At 38.2% G+C, this 21,622-nt stretch overlaps 1 protein-coding gene across 1 annotated transcript in view; it reads left to right on the forward strand.

Moving 5' to 3' along the window:
* The window catches only part of WDR49 (WD repeat domain 49), a 145,855-nt gene that overhangs the window by 40,202 nt on the left and 84,031 nt on the right, over positions 1–21,622 (forward strand). The window contains exon 7 of the mRNA XM_039241936.1: positions 14,933–15,166. Coding sequence (XP_039097867.1) covers positions 14,933–15,166 — 234 coding nt within the window. The remainder of the gene's footprint in view (positions 1–14,932; positions 15,167–21,622) is intronic.

Raw genomic sequence — 21,622 nt, forward strand, 5'->3', positions numbered from 1 at the left:
TGATTTTTCTTCTTCAAAATTTTACTTAAATTCTAGTTATATATATTGTAATGGCTTCAGGAGTAGAATTTAGTGATTCATCACTTATAACACCCAGTGCTCAACAGAACAAGCACCCTCCTTAATACCCATCACTCATTTACCCCGTCATCCACCCACCTCCCCTCTATCAACCCTGTTTGTTCTCAATAGTTAAGAGTGTCTTATGGCTTGCCTTCCTCTCTTTTTTCTCCTACATCCTCCACGTTCATCTGTTGTTTTTTTTTTTTTAATGTTTTATTTATTTCTGAGAGAGAGACAGCATGAGCAGGGGAGGGTCAGAGAGAGGGAGATATAGAATCTGAAACAGGCTCCAGGCTCTGAGCTGGCAGTCAGCACAGAGCCCGATGCGGGGCTCAAACCCACAAACTGTGAGATCATGACCTGAGCCAAAGTTGGACGCTTAACCGACTGAGCCACCCAGGCACCCCTGTGTTTTTTTTTTTAAATTCAATATATGAGTGAAATCATACGGTATTTGTCTTTCTCTGATTGACTTACTTTGCTTATCATAATACCCTCTACCTCCATCAACATCATTGTAAATGGCAAGATTTCATTCCCTTCAATGGTTGAGTAATATTCCATTGTATCTATATACCACATCTTCTTTATCCATTCGTCAGTTGATGGGAACATTAGCTCTTTCCATAATTTGGCTATTGCTGATAATGCTGCTATAGACATCAGGGTGTATGTGCCCCTTCAAATCAGTATTTTTGTATATATATTTGGGTAAATACCTAATATACTGGTGCAATTGCTGGTTCATAGTATAGTGCTATTTTAAACTTTTTGAGGAGATTCCACACTGTTTTTCACAGTAGCTGTACCAGTTTGCCTTGCATTCCCACCAATAGTATAAGAGGGTTCCTCTTTCTGCACATCCTCCCAACACTGGTTGTTTCTTGTGTTGTAAATTTTAGCCATTCTGAAGGTGTGAGGTGGTAGCTGATTATAATTTTGATTTGTATTTCCCTGATGATGAGTGATGTTGAGCATCTTTTCATGTGTCTGTTGGTTATCTGTATGTCTTCTTTGGAAAAATGTCTATTCATGTCTTCTGCCCATTTCTTAACTGGGTTTTGTTTAGTTTTTTTTTTTTTTTTTTGGAAGAGTGTTGAGTTTGATAAGTTCTTTATAGATTTTTGATACTACCCTTTATCAGATATGTCATTCACAAATATCTTCTCCCATTTCATAGACTGCCTTTTAGTTGTGTTGATTGTTTCCTTTACTGTTTCCTTTGTTCCTTATCTTGATGAAGTCCCAATAGTTCATTTATGCCTTTGTTTCCCTTGCCTCCAGAGATGTGTCTGGTAAGAAGTTGCCCTGGCCAATATGAATGAGGTTACTGCCTATGTTCTCCTCTAGACTTTTGATGGTTTTTTTGTCTCATAGTTAGGTCTTTGATCCATTTTGAATTTATTTTTGTGTGTGGTGTAAGAAAGTGGTCCAGTTTCATTCTTCTGCATGTTGCTGTCCAGTTTTGCCACCACCATTTGTTGAAGACAGTGTCTTTTTTCTAATGGCTATTCTTTTCTGCTTTGTCTAAGATTAGTTGGCCAGAAGTCAGGCCCACTTTTGAGTTTTCTATTCCTTTGATCTATGTGTCTGTTTTTGTGCCAGCACCATACTGGTTTGATGACTACATCTTCACAATATACCTTGACGTTTGGAGTTGTGATGCCTCCAGCTTTCTTTTTCTTTTTCAAGATTGCTTTGATTATTTAGTGTCTTTTGTGATTCCGTAAAAGTTTTAGGACTGTTTGTTTAAGGTTCTGATTTTTTTCAGACCCTGATCTCTACATTGTAGACCCAAAGTTGGTAAGGTAAATACAAAGTGAGACTTTTGTGTTAGGACTGTATCTTACCTGCTTGTCTTCCTTTTCCTTCTGCATACTCTTCCTCCTCAACTTCCCTCTGTTCGTCCAGAAACAAAGCCACTTTGATTGTGTTTAAATTACAGAGGTAAATGAATTAATCCCTTTCCATAAAAATTATAAATGAGGAAAAATGTGCAAAAAATGGATATTCATTTTTTTATATATATATATATTTTTATTTATTTCTATGAGAGAGAGAGAGAGAGAGGAGAGAGAGACAGCGTGAGCAGAGGAGGGTCAGAGAGAGAGGGAGTCACAGACTGAAACAGGCTCCAGGCTCTGAGCTGGCAGTCAGCACAGAGCCCGACACGGGGCTCGAACCCATGAACCGCGAGATCATGACCTAAGCGAAAGTCGGACGCTTAACCAACTAAGCCACCCAGGCGCCCCTGGATATTCAATTTGGTCACTTCCCCTTCAAATCAATTTTTCTCCCAAGAAATAGCCATTAACTCTTGATGTACATTTTCTCATAATTTTTATTATACATTTGGCCCTTAAACAGTGTGGGAGTTAGGGGCATCCATCCCAACCATAGTCAAAAATTGATGTATAACTTTTCACTCCTCAAATACTTAACTACCAATAGCCTACTACTGTTGACTCGAAGCCTCACTGATAACATAAATAGTTGATTAACACATATTTTGTATATTTTATGTATTTTAGACTGTATTCTTACAACAAAGTAGGTAGAGAAAAGGCAATGCTAAGGAAACATAAGGAAGAGTAAATACATTTATGGTGCTATTGTGATTTTATTTTAAAAAATCACATATAAGTGGACCTGCACAGCTTAAGCCCATGTTATTCAACAGTTAACAGTATTATATATTATATGTATATAATAAAACATTATATTATGTTAGTTATTATATTGTTCTTATATTATATTATATTGTATTATCATATACACTATCCTATGTATGAGTACAAATATAAGGTAGTATTTATTATCAGTTTTTATGTAAATGGTATCACACAAAACATATTTTTCTGCAACTTGGTTTTCCTTAAATAATAGCTCCTGGAGCTCCTTCTGTGTGACTATACATAGACCTGAATTTTTACCTGTTGCATAGTAATTCATTGTAATAGATTGTAATACTTTATTATCAAGCACCTGTTGATTATAAAAGATACTTCTAATTTTTTACCTTTATAATCTTTGTAAAATCTTTTTTGTTTATTTTTGAGAGAGAAAGGGAAAGAGAGAGGGAGCATGAGCAGGGGAGGGGCAAAAAGAGAAGGGAACAGAGGATCCAAACTGGGTTCTGCACCGACAGCCTGATGTAGGACTCGAGCTCACGAACTGTGAGATCATGATCTGAGAAGCAAGATCCTGACCTGAGCCAAAGCCAGAAGCTTAACTGACCAAGTCACCCAGGCACCCCAACCTTTATAAACCATCTCTCTCTCACACATACAAACACACACACGCATACACGCACACATACACACACACTTTAAGACACTGTATGTTAACTTCTTTGTGATAAGTTCCTAGACATAAGCCCCTAGAATTGATGCTCTTGGGTCAACAAAGATGCATTCCTTAAATATGTTTTTAAAAATATTGCTGATTTCAGGGTGCCTGGGTGGTTCTGTTGGTTAAACATCCAACTTCAGCTCAAATCATAATCTCACCATTCCAAATTTGAGCTCCATGTCGGCCTCTGTGCTGACAGCTCAGAGCCTGGAGCTGTTTCAGATTCTGGGTCTCCCTTTCTTTCTTGGCCCCTCCCCCACTTGTGATCTGTCTCTGTCTCTCTCAAAAGTAAATAAACATTCAATTATTTTTTGAATATTGCTGACTTAGATCTAGAAATATTGTACTCACTGGTATACTCATCAGATGTGTGTAAATGTGCCTGTTTCTCCACTTGTATCAATAATGTGGAGAATGTGGAGAATTAGATGCTACTAATGTGTTCACTTTTTTTGTGAATCTGATGGGCAAAAACCTATGATGTGTTTCTTTTGCAGATTTCATTTTACTTATTTATTATGGGGGTGCATTATCTGATCATGCCCTTTATCTTACTAACTCTTGTCTTTTTCTTATTGATTTGTAGTAGTTTGAAAAATATTTTGTTTATCCTTTATTATAGATAATGCAAATATTTCACTTGTTTCAAGCAAATATGAAATGATTTTCTTTATGGCTCTAGATTTTGTATCTAGCTTAGGAATGTCTTTCACACTTCATATGTATAAACTATGAAATATCTCCTTTGTTTTCTACCAGTAGTTTTTTTGTTTGTTGAATATATTTTGCGTTTACCTTTGCAGTTTACATAAAGTTGTTTTTTCCTACAAATGGATATCCAAATTATTTTCTGAATAATTTGTCTCTTGCTGGTTTGAAATGCTATTGTTATCATCATTTAAACTACCATATATATATATATGTATATATATTTGAATTTATTTCTGAGTGCTTTGTTATTTCTATCAGTCTACTTGTCTTTACCTACATAATACACCATTTAACCAACATAACTATTGTATGTTTTGATACCTGGTAGGTTGTTTTCTACTTCTTCTTTCCCTTTTTCAATTTTAACTGTCTTCTGCCTTTTATCCCTCCGAGTAAATTTTAGGATCAATATTCATGTTTCATGAAAAAAAATACACTAATATTTGGGTTGAAATTTCATTGAGTATGATGATATTTGACATCTTTTTTTATTCTTTCTTTCTTTCTTTATGTTTTATTTACTTCTGAGAGAGACAGCATGAGCAGGGGAGGGTTAGAGACAGAGGGAGACACAGAATCTGAAACAGGCTTCAGGCTCAGGCTAGCTATCAGCACAGAGCCTGACGGGTGGCTCAAACCCATGCACCATGAGATCATGACCTGAGCTGAAGTTGGCCGCTTAAGCTACTGAGCCACCCAGGCGTTCCAATATTTGACATCTTTAAAGTACTGAGAAACCACAGCCTCTATTTCACCATTTGTTCATTCTTTTAGCTGTCTTTCAGAAAAATTTCATGCACTAATTTCTTTCCCATTCATTGTTTAGATTTTTCCTACGTATTTTAGGAATATTCTTGACTTTAATGTGAATGTTTATTTTTTTAATGAATTTTTTAATGTTTAATTTTTAGAGAGAGAGGGAGAAAAAGAGAGAGAGAGAGAGAGAGAAAGAGAGACAGCACGAGTAGGGGAGGGGCAGAGAGAGAGGGAGACACAGAATCTGAAAGGGGCTCCAGGCTCTGAGCTGTCAGCACAGAGTTCAACAGAGCTGGAACTCACAAACCATGAGATCATGACCTGAGCCAAAGTCAGACACTTAACCAACGGAGCCACACAGGCACCTCTTTAATGTGAATGTTTCTAATGGAGGTGTGACCACTTTCTATATAACCCATTCATTGGATTTTTAATTTTAATGTAGTGTTTTTCTTCTAAAACATTTTTTTTAACTGGTTGGTAATTTTGGATAATCATTTTAGGGATTTTGACTTCGAGCTCTTTAATTCAAGGTAATTATTATATGTCCTTACTTAGTAGTTCCACTATCTGGAGTTCTGAGAGATCTAAATCTGATATTTGCTATTCTGGTTATTCTTTCTCATGGTGACTTGTTTCCTTTTTATGTTCTGTTATCTTTTATGGCTACCTCATTTTTCACTGTTGCCAAACTCTACGCATTCTGAGGAACTAAATTGGAGATGCTTTCCTGCAGAAATATCTACTTGTTTCTGAAGGTAGAAATGAGGAAAGTCTCTTCCCCATGGCTACTACATTCTCCTTTTCTCTTGTCCAGTTTAATTGAACAGTGTTGCCTCAGTGCCTGCACCTTGCTGATGGTCTGGGGCTTAGGATCCTGGCTGTAGGAGCTTTTCCATGTTAAGCCTGTTACATTTTCTCTCTTTTTTTCCTTTGGATCTGTGGAGATTGTTCCCACTCCCTGAAAACTCAGCAAGATGGCAGACATTATGTTTTCTTCAGAACTGTGTTCCTTTGAGGCAGAAAGACCACCTATAAAAACCGAGACTGTAATGATGCTTGAACCAGAGTTTCCTGGTTCTAGCCAGTTGTAGTTTGTTTACTTCAAAACTGTGATTAGTATAAATCTCAAGAGAGAAGAAAGAAAGAAAGAAAGAAAGAAAGAAAGAAAGAAAGAAAGAAAGAAAGAAAGAAAGAAAAGAAAAGAAAAGAAAAGAAAAGAAAAGAAAANGAAAGAAAGAAAGAAAGAAAGAAAGAAAGAAAAGAAAAGAAAAGAAAAGAAAAGAAAAGAAAAGAAAAGAAAAGAAAAGAAAAGAAAAGAAAAGAAGGAAGGAAGGAAGGATGGAAGGAAGGAAAATGAAAGAGAAAGAGGAAGGCAGGAAGAAAGAAACTTAAAATGTTGAGGTTTACTTTGTAAAATACAATAAGAATGGTGATCTTTGAAAAGCTAAATTAGAAAAAAAATTTTTGAAGACTAAGAAAAATTCCGTAATGTTTTCATTGTTATGTGAGTAATGATAATAGCAAAAAAATCAGTTAATTGAGATTTTTTCAATTCCCCAAATAAACTTTTTTTTTTAAATGATAGGTTTCTTTATTTTTACTAAACAGGCAATTGACATACATGGTACAAAAATAAGTGGTAAGATTATTGTAAAATGAAATGGACAGAATAAATATTCAATTTAATTTTCCATCTGTGAGAATTTCAGAATAAAATCGTAGTTTACTTTATATTATAGATGTGCTTGTTGGATCTATTCATCCTCGCATAAGGCAACTAAAAAATCCCTCAAGTTACCGACAGTTATATGGGCCAAGTAAGCTTTTGTTATGAAAAAGGAAAGCACCTAAAATAAAATGTTGATATTAGTTAAGTTTATTAAACTTGAGTTTACTTAGTTTAAATTTATTAAGGTTGAACTGGGACATCAATGAGATTTTTGCAGAACAATTCACAGTGTTAGAAAGGTTTTGACGTTTTCAAGTTCGGTGATACAGTACACAAACCAACACTTAGCAGAAATCTGAGTCTTAGAGTTGTAGATCTTCTCTCATATTTTTTGGAAAAAAAAAACAGAGAAGATAATGGCTACCATAACAATTTAAAGATGGTTAGCTCAAGAGAAGATTTTAATTTCCAGCCAATATTTTGGGTTTGACTTCAGTCCTGGGGGAAAAAAACAACTAGTAAAAATATTTCTTAAAGGAAGCTCTTTTCTGTGACTTTATGATAAAACATTATCTGAGGTATTCAGTAGAATACTTTTGCTTGCATATATCATGTCAAACAAAATTGCCTTTAAGGGTTCACTGATGATGCTTTCATGGATTATCTAAAGGCTTAAATTCTAAGTAAATAGGCTTGTTCAGGCATAAAGGAGTATTCAGGAGACCCAATTCCATCAGGTTCTGTTATGCTATCATCTGCAAGTAGGTTATCCATTTTTGTGGATTACCCTGGAGAGCTGAGCTGCTATACTGCTGTCCTTAAAATCCCCTCATGATATATACTCTCTTTCCCTTTTTCTTATTTCATTTTATATCTTTCCCCTACAGGTTGGCAGGAGTTAGTAGCAAATGTTTGATGAAGCCAAACAGATCTCACTTTGATAGAGTCATCTGAGTCTGTTTTCTGCTTTTCCCTCACTTGTATATCATTATTAGGGAACTGTGAACCTCTTTTGTCTCCTACTTTGGATTAAACTTGGAGGGACACCTGGGTGGCTCAGTCAGTTAAGCATCCGACTTGGGCTCAGGTCATGCATGATCTTGTAGTCATGAGTTGAAGCCCCTTGTCGGGCCTTCTGCTGACAGCTCAGAGCCTGCAGCCTGCTTCAGATTCTGTGTCTCCCTCTGTCTCTGCCCCTCCCACACTCACACTCTGTCTCTCTCAATGAATACATGTAAAAGAAAATTAAAAGAAAAACTTGGAGATGTTGCCAATATGTAAATAATAGGGATTTGGTTTTAAAAAGTGCACTGAAAACAGATTCTCTATCTATCCATACATCTATTCATACACCCACCCATCCATGAAGTTACCCATTTACAAATATAATAGAGGACAAAATAACAGTTTTACTTATTTGTTTTCTTATCTGTGTAGCACAGTTTTACTATGTCCATGTGATATGAATTCTGTCTCTTGCAGGAAGCAGGAAAAATATTCTTCAGCAACATTAGACTGAAAATATGGTGGTGTCCTACATTTCTTTAGTCAGTCTTCAAAGTGTACCTTCCTAAGTTTGTTTGAATTGTTGTTGTTTTGGAATCTACAGTTAATAGGTTGAGCAACCTCAGTATGTTCTAGACAGAATTGGCAGAATTTCAGAGCTGGCAGAGGCCCCTCTAGGAGAAAGGTGAGGAAATGAAAAGGTAAAATCACACACCTACCCTAACAAAATCTGAGTAGTATCAAAATGAGGATCTGGGTGTCTGCTCTCAGCCCACTGATTTCTTGCTCTAATGCATATGAATAACAAAGCATTTTGCTTTTATAATCCTGCATTATTAAAGGGCTAACAGTTGAAACAAGGTAAAGATAAAGCAGAAAAATATGTCCTTATCATTGTATAAAAAGCTAAATTTTGTCTTGCTATTAGATCATAAGCTCGGGTACTTATTCCTCCTGATATAAAAATAGAGATGAAATAGAAACGCTCAAGCATGTCATTTCAAGAACTAGACTTGGGAAGGCTGAGTCTGGACACACATCACACATTCTCAGCCATTCCACATGGTAGAATCACACATTCCGCCACGTCATGATGGAAACACAATATATAGTTTAAATGAAAATTTGTGGAAAATATTTTAAAAATACCAGTTGTTCAGTTGTAATTTTTAAGCTTAGATGTTTGTCAATTTATCTCTTTCCTACTAAGAATGAAGAAAACCTCTCTAGGAAATCTGAAATGAACAATGATATTAAAGGTATATCTTTCCGCACTGTGGCCTAATTCTATCCCAGAAGTCAACTTCAATGTAAGAGAGAAGAACCCGGGCTTCTCAAATACTAACTATATCTTTAAGTTTCATTTGTCAAAGAACGTGATTAGTAAAACTGAGTTAATGTGAGATATTTTCATGGTTATAAGCATAAAGACTGATTAGGAAAGAAGGGGAATGTAGTTATCCGGTTTAAAGCCAAGTCACATAATATTACTGGCTAAGCTGAGAGAAAGATTTCTTGTTCAAGGGTATTAGCATTGACCTTAAAACCATGTAGAGAAGTCAGGGTACAATGCAAAGAAAATGCTTGGGAAATTAAAACAAAACAAAACAAAAACCCACTAATGCCTGAGCTCCATCCTCAGAGATTCTGATTTAATAGACTTGGCAGAAGGGTCCAAAAGGGAATTTCTAAGGTGCCATTGGATTTTCTAATGTCAAGATTAGGAACCACTTGTATAGAATGTGGTGGTGTGGAAAAACTGGAAAACATGGTATGTGACATGATTTCTAGGAGAATACTAGAACACTGCTTTGTGCAATGATGGTAATATATCAGTATTGTTGCTTTGATTATGAGCAGACAGAAAAATTAGAGAATTAAAGATGTGAGAGATCACTAATTAAGAGAGTTAAGGGATCTTCAGAGGAAGAAGAGAAACCAGAACAATAAAAAGTACTTTAAGAATAAGTAAGAGGGGCGCCTGGGTGGCTCAGTCAGTTAAGCATCCAACTTCGGTTCAGGTCATGATCTCATGCGGTTTGTGGGTTCGAGCCCCCCATCGGGCTCTGTGCTGACGGCTAGCTCAGAGCCTGGAGCCTACTACAGATTCTGTATCTCCCTCTCTCTCTCTGACCCTCCCCTGCTCACACTATCTCTCCCTCTCTCTCAGAAATAAATAAAAAACATTAAAAAAAAGAATAAGTGAGAAATATACACATTTTGATGAAAACATATTTCTAGTTTTGATTGCTAATAGCAAGAACTAACCTATCATAGACTAGAGGTTATTGCTCATCTATTTTTAATGTTTTCATTTAATTTATGTAACTAAGTGTCAATAAAATATTAAAGACAATATAAATTATTTGAACAACACAGTGGAAAATGATTCAGTGGCCATTATAGTCCATTAATACTGTTGAGTTGTAATTAATCTATATTCAACTATGCCCCAAATTATTATTCTGACATGAAGTTAGTTTCTACTTTTTAGAAGGGAGTCTATACTAAACAAGATGGGATTCTGAACAATGAGGGCATAACTGTTATAAGCAGTATGGGTATTTGAGAATGACGGAGATGTGTCTCATCTTGTGGCTTTAACATTCAAAATAAGTTTATCCATTCTATTTATATTTAGAATACATTGGAAAATATTCGCAAGTCTTTGTTCTTATAGAATTTATATTTTTGAGGATAATCATATTCTGGAGTGTTGCCAGAATATTTTAAATAAAAACAATTCAGCACTGTTTAAGAGCTAGAATGAGTGCTTTAATGAAAAATTCTTGCCACAAAAACCAATTTACTTCATAAATACATATTCCTGGAGTTACAAGAATTGGTAATGCTGTTTATCTGCCAGGTGTTGCCTAGGTCACTTTAAGTTTGTTATAATTGTTGGTAGATGGAGAGATTACCCTATACATTATGCATAATTATTACTAGAAGATGTTTGAAAAAGTTTCATAGAATGACATTGTGGATTTTATAAGATTTGCAGTTGGGTGAATAACCATACAGAAGTGAGGCAAGTTTTTATGGGGCTCTATAGTTTTTGATTTTATCCTAACTGATGAACTCCACCAACGAGCTGGATAGAGACATAGTTATTAGCTGAGCCACATTGTTCAACAAATTTAGAAAACTTTTATTGAACAGCTACTATGTCTCATGCGATATGTGAACAAATTAGGGAAGAACTGTCAACATAACTGAATTAGGATTCAAAGCTATATTCTCATACTTTGAAACTTTGAATAAAAAAGTAGGAGGATCCGGGGCGCCTGGGTGGCTTAGTCGGTTAAGCGTCCGACTTTCGCTTAGGTCATGATCTCGCGGTTCGTGGGTTCGAGCCCCGCGTCGGGCTCTGTGCTGACTGGCAGCTCAGAGCCTGGAGCCTGTTTCAGTCTGTGACTCCCTCTCTCTCTGACCCTCCCCTGCTCACGCTGTCTCTCTCTCTCCTAGAAATAAATAAAACATTAAAAAAATTTTAAAAAAAAGAAATAAATTAAAAAAACATTAAAAAAAAAGTAGGAGGATCCTAGTCTTAGCTTAAAACATCCGATTTTTGAAGGTAGGATGGTAGATGTCTGGCATGATTACTTGTTCATTAGAGTAAGATTTAAGAGTTTTGCACAGACCCTCAAGGTAAGCAAAATTCCTGATGGGGTGCCTTAACCATAATACAAAAATAAGTGACTTTAAAGAAGTCACAGCACTTGTAACAGTGGTTGGAACACACCTGAAATATTGGATGCCTTCTGAGGACTGTGCTTATCTTACATTTTGATGAGTAGAGAGATACTGTCTTAAATCGATAACGTGGTAATTAATGTGTAAGGATATCATTTTAAAGTATCACAACTAATAGGACCAGGAAAAAAAAAAGTTTAGATTGGGAGGAATGAAAAGGGAGAAAAAGAACGTAAGCAACCTTTTTTCATTCAAAGGAGAGAGTCACTAGATCAATATGTGATATTCACACACACACACACACACACACACACACACACAGAGCTATTATTTGGTGTTAGGGAGAAATCCATAACTCAGGAAGAGTGAAAGAAATCTGTCTTCAAATAAATAAAAATTTAAAAAATAATTTTAAAAAGGCTGCCTCTGAGGAGTAGGACTTGAGGTTTTAGAGGCTTGGGGGATAGGCTGAGAATAAAACCCTCCAGTGCTATTGGGTTTTACACCATTGACATATCCAACTATGGTTTCAAAGGTTAAAAAAAAAATGGGAATGATGATCCTCCCCCGGGGAGAAAGTGCAAAGACCAAGAGAACTAAGAAGCTGCCTCTACTAAGACAGTAGAACCAAAGATAGAAGACGATATCTCTGGGTGAATGTACTTAATAGATTTATAACCTGCAGATTTCCAGAGTCTGTACATATGTATGGGAGGTGTGTGTGTCTATATACCCAAAGAGATTATATGAAAAATTGTGTGTATATATATATGGGCATATGCATTTAGGAGGAGGGGATAGAGCATCATTTTGAACAGATTTTATTTTCCCAAAGGATTCTATGATTTAAAATAGGTTAAGGGCACCTGGGTGGGCTCAGTCAGTTAAGCGCCTGACTCTTGATCTCAGCTCACATTATGATCTCACAGTTCATGAGTTCGAGCCCCATATCAGGCTCTGTACAGATGGCTCAGAGCCTCCTTGGGCTTCTGTCTTTCCTCTCTTCCCCTGCTTGTGCTCTCTCTCTCTAAAAAATAAAAGAATAAATTTTAAAAATAAATAAATAGGGATGCCTGGGTAGTTCAGTCCGTTGAGCGTCCGACTTCAGCTCAGGTCATGATCTCACTCACGTTCTTGAGTTTGAGCCCCATATCAGGCTCTGTGCTGACAGCTCAGAGCCTGGAGCCTGATTCAGATTCTGTGTGTGTGTGTGTGTGTGTGTGTCTCTCAAAAATAAATAAACATTAAAAAAATATATATATAGGGCGCCTGGGTGGCTCTGTCAATTAAGCGTCAGACTTCAGCTCAGGTCATGATCTCGCCATCCGTGAGTTTTAAGCCCTGGGTCAGGCTTTATGCTGAAAGCTCAGAGCCTGGAGTCTGATTCAGATTCTGTGTCTCCCTCCCTCTCTGCCCCTCCCCCACTCTCTCCCTTTCAAAAATAAACAAACATTAAAAAAATTAATAATACAATAAAATAGGTTAAGAACTGGGGCATGTGGGTAGCTCAGTCGCTTAAGTGTCTGACTCTTGATCTCCGCTCAGGTCATGATATCACAGTTCATGAGTTCGAACCCTGCATTGGGCTTTGCAGACGGCTGGGAGCCTGCTTGGGGTTCTGTCTTTCCTCTCTGCCCCTCACATGCTTGTGCTCTCTCTCTTTCTCTCTCAGTAAAATAATACACTTTAAAAATAAATAAATAGGTTAAAAACTGGGGCATTTGGGTGGTTCAGTTGGTTAAGCATCCAACTCTTGATTTTGGCTCAGGTCATGATCTCATAGTTCGTGAGTTTGAGCCCTGCACTGGGCTCTGCACTGACAGTGTGGAGCCTTCTTTGGATTCTTTCTCTCTCCCTCTCTCCCTGTTCTTCTTCCACTTGTGCTCTGTCTCAAAATAAATAAACTTAAAAAAATAAAAACAGGTTAAGAACTACAGGGCTGTCTGTAAACACTGATTTAAACAGAGACCATTTTTTTAAATAGATAATTTAGAAATCTTACATTGGATAACACAGACTAGTTTATTTAAAAGAACCCTTTCTGCTCTTAGGTTCTAATATTTACACAATGACAAAATAATAAAATACACTTAATAATAAAAGCATTTGTTGAATACTTTTTAAATGCTGGTTATCATACTAAATGCTTGGCTTGGGTTCTGGTTCAGTCTTCACAGCATTGGATGAGGTAGCTACTATATCAACACCTTAGACGAGACAAATCAACTTACTAGAGGTCACTCTAGAATAAGAGACAGAACCAAGATTAGAACTCAAAAAGCCTAACTGTAGAGCTTGCCTGCTAGCATCTTTTGGAGACATTTTTCACTGTCTTCACTGTGACTCTCCCTCCATGGCCTGAGTGGATGCTGTTCCATGAGTGAGAGCAGTAACACGTGTACCTGCAAAGCTGCTCTTTCTGTTTTCTCCAGTGTTTGTCTCATTCCGCCTGCATGTCATTTTTGTGTCTTGTGTTTGAATAAGAATCTGATATCTGTGGTTTATGTGAACCTGATTTCACTTAATACCAAGTCTTTCATTTCATACACATACACGATACATATGTATATCTATGTAACATCTATGTAATATACGTTATATATTCTCTAGCCATAAAATAGGTTAATATGTACATATAATGTGTAACAACTATATAGAAAGCATAATATATAATATTACATATATATTAGAGAGAGAGACTGTATTACTTTTCATTTGCTATTGTGACGAAATAACCACAAACACAGTGGCTTAAAACAACACAGGTGTATTTGTGTTCTATAGGTTAGGATCCCAGTGTGGGTCTCACTGGGCTAAAATCAATGTGTTGGCAGGACTCTTGCTTTTCAGAAACTCTGGGGGGAATCTATTTCCTTACCTTTTCCAGCTTCTCTGGCTCTTGGCCCCCTTCCTCCATCTTCACAAGCAGCAATACTAGATTGAGTCCTTCTTATACCCCATCACTCTAATCTCCCTCATGATTACACTGGACTCACCCATAGAATCCAGGGTAATCTCTCCATCTCAATGTCCTTACTTTATTATATCTGGAAAATCCCATTTGCCATGCAAAATAATATATTCACACACTCCAGGGATTAGGACATGGGTATTTAGGAGGATTAGTATTCTGCCTACTACAAACATTTGCTAAATACAGCACCCTTCGAGGGACCAAGTCAAAACACAATTCTTCCCTGGGGAAGATTACAAGTGAGGAGACATTTGGGGCACTTGGGTGGCTCAGTCAATTAAGTATCCAACTCTTGATTTTGACTCAGGTCATGATTGCACGGTTGTGAGACTGAGCCCCACATAGGGTTCCATGCTGGTTATGGAGCCTGCTTAAGATTCTCTCTCTCTCTCTCTCTCTCTCTCTCTGTCTCTCTCTCTCTCCATCCCTCTCTCTCTCTCCTCCCCTTCTGCCCCTTCCCTCCCTCAAATGTGTTCTCTCTTTCTCTCTCTGTCTCTCAGAAAAATAAAATACAAGTAAGGAGACAATTAAATAGATAAGGGATATACCAAAAAAAATGTGCCATGAAGGAGGTATAAATAATTATAACACTATGGAAGAAATAACTATCTGCCTAGGGTTGAGAGTGAACTGAGAACAACTTTGGGCTAAAAAATTACAAGTATTCTTGACATGTTCATTTGACTCTGTCACTTTTTAACCAGGTTTTGAGACTCTGGGATATTCAGCACCAGCTGTCCATCCAGAGGATGGCTTGTTCTTTCTCCAAAAGTCAAGACTTCAGATGTCTCTTCCACTTTGATGAAGCCCACGGCCGACTTTTCATCTCATTTAATAACCAGCTCGGATTGTTGGCAATGAAAAGCGAGGCCAGCAAAAGGGTGAAGAGCCACAAGAAAGCAGTCACTTGTGTTCTTTACAATTCAGTCCTGAAGCAGGTAATGATGCTTTTCTGTCACCCTTCTGACACATCCCCATGTCCAGAGGCTCATTTCCTTAACTCAGTGTAAGGCAACTGAGGACAAATAGGGGGGGAAAAATGTGGGAAAGAAATGATTTAACAGCCATGTGCATTTCTGCAATAATGTGTGTTCAGGTGGAATTGAAGAGTGATTTAGTTTTCAGCCAGTGGCTGCAGCAGCACAGATAGAGTTATAAGGAATTACAATATTTCAGCTAAAACAAACACAACATGTAATATAATTGAACTTCTGTTTGTTGCTCGCTGCTTTGGGTCTGGATGCCGAATGCCAGTGAACCTGGTTGTAAAATTCTCTTTTATGAACACCATCCTCCTGTATCTCTGTGGAAAGTTCTGAAATATGCATGAAACGTAATTAGCAGGGATCCATTTTGCCAGGCATATTTTACACCAGTGGCTCGCAGTGGCAGCCCGGAATGTATTCATAATAAAATGATTCAGTTAAATGTGGCGCCGCTTGGTATGCAGCACCAGCGTCGTCTGTCTCCCCACTACTTTAATGACACTTTGCAGCCTTTGCTTACGCGAGTGCTACCTGCATGTCAATGAGGATGCACTTGCTCCTCTAGAGCAGAGATGCCGCACAGACCACAGGCCTTCTGAGAGGATGGGGAGGGTCAGCCTGTGGTGCTGTGGAGGGTGAGGCACCAGGGAAGTTTAGTCCGCTGCAGTGAGCACCTCAGGCCTGATGGTAGCTACACAGCAGGACCCGAGCAGAGAGCCTGTATCCAACTTGCGGCCAATTAAACAGTAACTCCAACCGGGTCTTCCCTTCCCTTCCTCCGAAGCTTCTGCATTCGTGCAGAAATGAGTGGTTCGGTTTCTGTGCGAGGGGTGGAAAGCCCTTTGTTAGTAATGAGTAGTGTGTCATGTCAGCACTTCCAACCCTCTGTTTCCTGGTTATTCTAGGAGATAAAAATCCTTTACAAAACAATCCATTTTGAATTCCATCTGCGGGGAACATTCTCCTGTAAATGTTTTACTGAAGTTTATGAAGGCAACCAGTTAATTCGGCTCCCTGGTGGCCACTGAGGGATGTTATTTGTTTCCAGGAGAACATTTTGCTAATTGAGATCTGCAAAATTAAAAACCGAGGTCTGTATGTAGATGTTAAGATCCTATGTTGTCTCGCCATTAGATGAGCAATATTCTGTGAGGAATTCAGGAAATGAGACACAAAGATGAGGGGTCGTCCATTTGGGATGTGAAGATAAAGCAAAGATAGCGCAAATATACGCAAGTTACAAGGAAAAATAGGATATGCACATATGGGGTCAGACGCAGGAAGAATCACTGTACAGTTGACTTGGGTCTTCACACCTCTACTTATTGTTGCTGTTAACAGTATAAATAATTAAAAGCATTAATATGTATATACAGCACATAGAACTGTTCCTGGCATACATGAGTGTTTCCTAACTATTAGTGGCTAAGCTATAGAGAAACACTTCAATGTGGTATTACATTCATAACTATAAAAATATATTGGAGTTAAAAGCAAAGAAAACAAGATCACCCACAGTCCCATCCACCAGTGATAATTTATCATTTGAGAGTAATTAGACCAAGCAAATAAAGCAGTTTTGAACAAGTCCGGGTGCCAGGAATGAAAAATCAGATTCATATATTCTAGTCCCTTTCTTTCAGTAGCTCAGGGAGACTGAGATCTGGGTTGTGTGGGTGTCCATTGTCTGGCAGGTGCTCCTTACCAGGATTGAGGGATGAAAGAAGGGAAGGCAGACACATTACTAATTCACAACTTAAAAATGGAATACAGTAAAATGAAGTAGACATAAGAGCAAAGTGCTATGTCCATGACAAGCGATCAGTTTTGCTTGGGGCTGGGGTGGGTGACAGAACAGAGCCCTGAAACTCTAGATGCTGGTGAGGTTGTGGAGAAACGGGCATCCTCCTACCCTGTTGGTGGGAATGTAAACTGGTACAGCCCCTCTGGAAAACAGTGTGGAGGTTCCTCAAAAAAATTAACAATAGAACCCCCCTATGACCCAGCAATAGCACTGCTAGGAATTTACCCAAGGGATACAGAAATGCTGATACATAGGGGCACGTGGACCCCAAGGTTCATAGCAGCACTCTCAACAATAGCCAAATCATGGAAAGAGACTAAGTGTCCATCAGTGGATGAATGGATCAAGAAAATGTGGTTTATCTATACAATGGAATACTACATGGCAATGAGAAACAATAAAATTTGGCCATGTGTAGCAACATGGATGGACCTTGAGGGTGTTATGCGGGAGCGAAATAAGTCAGGCAGAGAAGGACAGATAACATATGTTTGCAGGTATACGAGGATTAGGAGGAACTTAATGGAGGACCGTGGGGGAGAAGAGGGGAAAAATAGTTGGAGAGAGGGAGGGAGGCAAACCATGAGAGACTCTTGAATGCTGAGAACAAACCGAGAGCTGATGGGGGGAAGGGGGTTGATGGGCATGGAATAGGGCACTTGTGGGAATAAGCACTGGGTGTTATATGGAAACCAACTTGACGATAAACTATTAATAAAATAAATAAAATAAAATAATAAAATTAAACTAAATTACATTACATTAAAATAAAAATAAAATAAAAAAGAAACAGAGCCCTGAAGTCTTCAAGTGGGACTCTCTAAAAGGAGAAGGAAGCAGTTCCAGACAGAAGACACAGCATGAGCTTTCACAGAGGCTTGAGTACTCACAGGACTTTTTTTTTTTTTTTTAACAGGGAGACGATTTATTCTGGTGTTTGGAAGTACTTAGCAAATGTTGTGGGAGTTGAGGCAGTTAAGGGAGTTTACAGCCAGATTGTGAATGTCATTCATTGAATATACCACAGCCTGGTCTAGGAAAAATAAAGCATGGACTTGAGGTTAAAACAGCAATTTTCGGGGTGCCTGGGTGGCTCAGTTGGTCACATGTCCACCTCTTGGTTTCAGCTCAGGTCATGATCCCAGGATCATGGAATTGAGCCCCGCATATGGCTCCGGACTAAGTTACATGCTGAGTGTGGAGCCTGCTTGAGATTCCTTCTATCCCTCTCTCTCTGCCCCTCCCCCAACTAAGATAAAATATAAACATTTAAAAAACCCAGCAATTTTCACAGTGTGATCTCAGACCCCTGGTGGGAGGAGGGGGGAGAGCTGAGGGGCAGGCTCAGATTCTTTCAGAGAATATGCAAGATCAAAACTCTTTTCATCACAGTATTTAGTCCTTCACTTTTCTCACTATTGTCTCATGAGTGTACAATGGGGTTTTCTAGAGGCTGCATGAGGAGTGATGACATCATTGCTCTAATGGCTAATGGAATATATGCTTTTGTATTCTTGTGTTTTTTTCATGATTTTTTTTTAAGTTTTTTTTTTATTTATTTCTAGGAGAGAGAGAGAGAGAGACAGCGTGAGCAGGGGAGGGTCAGAGAGAGAGGGAGATACAGACTCTGAAATAGGCTCCAGGCTCTGAGCTGGCAGTCCGCACAGAGCCCGACGCGGGGCTCGAACCCACGAGTCTCGAGATCATGACCTAAGCGAAAGTCGGACGCTTAACCGACTAAGCCACCCAGGCGCCCCTGTATTCTTGTGTTTTAACAGGTTCTCAGTTTAAATTTCTAGTATGGTAAATATATAGTATATCTATCTTTGCTCCTGTCTCTCTGTCTCCCACATAAATGAAACCTGTTTGGATTCTTCAGCAATTTTTAAGAGTTTAAAGGGATCCTAAGATCAGAAGTTTAAAATGTATTTTTTAAAGTTTCCTTATTTATTTTGAGAGAGAGAGAGAGAGATCACAGGGGAGGGGCAGAGAGAGAGAGAGGGAGAGAGAAAATACTGAGCAGGCTCTGCAATGTCAGAGCAGAGCCCAACAACGGGCTCAAACCCATGAACTGTGAGAAAATGACCTGAGCTGAAATCAAGAGTCAGACGTTTAACCAACTGAGCTACCCAGGTGCCCCCAAGATTGAGAGTTTCTAGAACCACTGAGTTAGATCAGAGTTCAGAGTCTGGGCAGATAGCTTATCGTGTCTAAGCTCCAGTTGATCGATGCTTAAAAATGTGTGTATCTCGTGACGAGGGTATGGGGTGGTGGAGGTGGGCAGCATAAATGTGAAATTGGTAACAGCACATATCTCTCCAGCATTGCTTTGCTATAGCCTGCCTCTTGGAAACAGCCAGCTTTAGCGAGGCTCCGCCTGCCCCCTATACCTCTCAAGTTAAATGCTGGTGATTTATGACACTATTTTTCTTATGAACTTCTTGATATTCCTTCATCTTTGTTTTAAAAATGTTTATGCGAAAGCAAGATGTTAGGAGGAATTAGAATGTCGGAGGGGATCCTGAATTGGGCTTTGTTCAGGAACGCCCCTTCAGGTGAGGTAGGTGTTCGTCCTGTCCCTTCTCACTTCAGTTCTGGCTCAGAAACATTCATCCCCAGAGCTCCTCTTTGGTCTTCTCAGCTCCTGAAGTCTGCAGGGGCACCCCACACTTACCTCTCCCCTCTCTGCCTGTTGCTCACATTTCTAGTTGTTTCCCAGTCAAACACTTAACTACACTCCCATTTTTCTCTCCTCCTTTGATTTTGACGTCAAGGAAAGATCTTTGCTTTCCACTTCTGTATTTTCCTACAGCTCCTTAGCCTCTCCTGAGCATCAAATATATATCTCAATTGATAGATTTGGTCAAGTATCTACCATTTCTCATTCCAGCTTCAAAAGGAATCCAGGATTTTTCAGTTCATAGGCACTTGCTCTTCGGTTATCAGTTTGGTGTATTTTTTTTTTTTTTTTGGTGGACTTTCTCTTTGAGTTTAATGAAAACCTTCCTTTCTGTTGTCATTTTAACATGTTGTCGAAGCTTTATTATTATTTCATTCTGTTTGGTCTTCAGTGGAGATCTGACATAATCCCCATCTTAAAGCAACTTGGTGCAGCTATGTGACTTTTCTTTATCTTCCTGCCTTTGGTATCCTTGCACCCTAGTCTAAGAAAGTGATATTACACCCTGCAAAATCTTTTAAAAGAAACCACATGCTTTACTTCACGCGGCAAAGCTTGCCCGCACAGCTCGCAGCCGAACAGGTTGGGACAGGATGAAGGAGTCCCTGGAATGCCTAATTTTGAAAGAATCAAAGGAACTCAATATCCCGGAGGCAGTTCTAATGAACTGTCTTTGCACCGAGTTCTTAAATGGAGCTTTTATTAAAAACTCATGAAGGTTAGGAAACTTTAAAAAATGTATTTGTTGGTAGCATATAAACTGGAATAGATAAAATTTCTGAGTGATCACTCTAGCTCTCATCCTAATGATGTGGGCTTATGTGTTTTTGTAAAATATGGTGACGTTTCAGTTTGTCTTGCATCTAGGACATATTTATAGTCAGACTAGATATTTAGGCATCATTACATTTAGGCAGTTATTGCTATTAACCATTTTTTTGTTTAAAGAACTTATTTTTGCAAAGCACTACATGCTTATGAGAAATTAAGGCAATGCAATAAGCTCAAATAAGGAATTAAGTATTGCTGAAATACCACCAACATATTCTAAATATTTCTGTGTACATAGAATATTTTATAGAAGTATGGTTCTGTTAACTTCTTTTTTATTCTATAATATCTTGGGATATAGTTACTTGTAGATAAGTGTATGTAGATCTGCTAGATCATTTTTAAAGAGCAGCACAGTATCCCATTGTATGTGTGTATCATAATTACTGATCCATTTGCCTTGATGAGAATTTTGCTATTATGATTTTTTTGGTACATAAATATATTCACACTCATGAATTTATCTCTCTAGGGTAAAATCTTAGGAATGAATTTCTAGGGTAAAATAGATGCATATTAGATAATTTGATACACAAATTGCCTCCCAGAATCTTACCATTTTACCCAATCTCCAAGAGTAAACAAATTAATTGCATACGTGGTTATGTAAAGAGACACGTCTGCGGCTGCCTCCGGCAGGAACCCTGAGATCCTAGCTGGGGTCCCGTGTCCCCACATGAGATGTTGACTTTGAACATTTGAAGACTAGACCTTTTTCGTATTAGCCAGAGTGGTGCTCTTTCTTGAGGACCACCTCTTCCATTATCACAGCAAATCATAATGCCAAATCATTCTTTCGAAATAGGGCTGGGATATAATTTTTTAGTGACAGTACATCTCTTGTCCTCTCTTCTGCACACCATTTTCTGGGAATTGACATATTTGAGAATCTAACCAATTCAATTGGTAGTTCCCTTGGTAATCATAAATCTGAGTAAAGGGAAGTGGACAAGCTTGAGGGAAATTTATCTCCACCTTACAAGACATTATACCTCTTTCGTCCTTGTATTCAGGTCAATATCAATGAGTTTCTCTTTTGAACATAGCTGGATGAACACTGATGAAAACTTCCTCCTTGCCTGCCTTATTTGCA

This window comes from Hyaena hyaena, unplaced genomic scaffold (assembly GCF_003009895.1).
Source record: "Hyaena hyaena isolate Hyena2069 unplaced genomic scaffold, ASM300989v1 scaffold_200, whole genome shotgun sequence".
Lineage (NCBI taxonomy): Eukaryota > Metazoa > Chordata > Mammalia > Carnivora > Hyaenidae > Hyaena > Hyaena hyaena.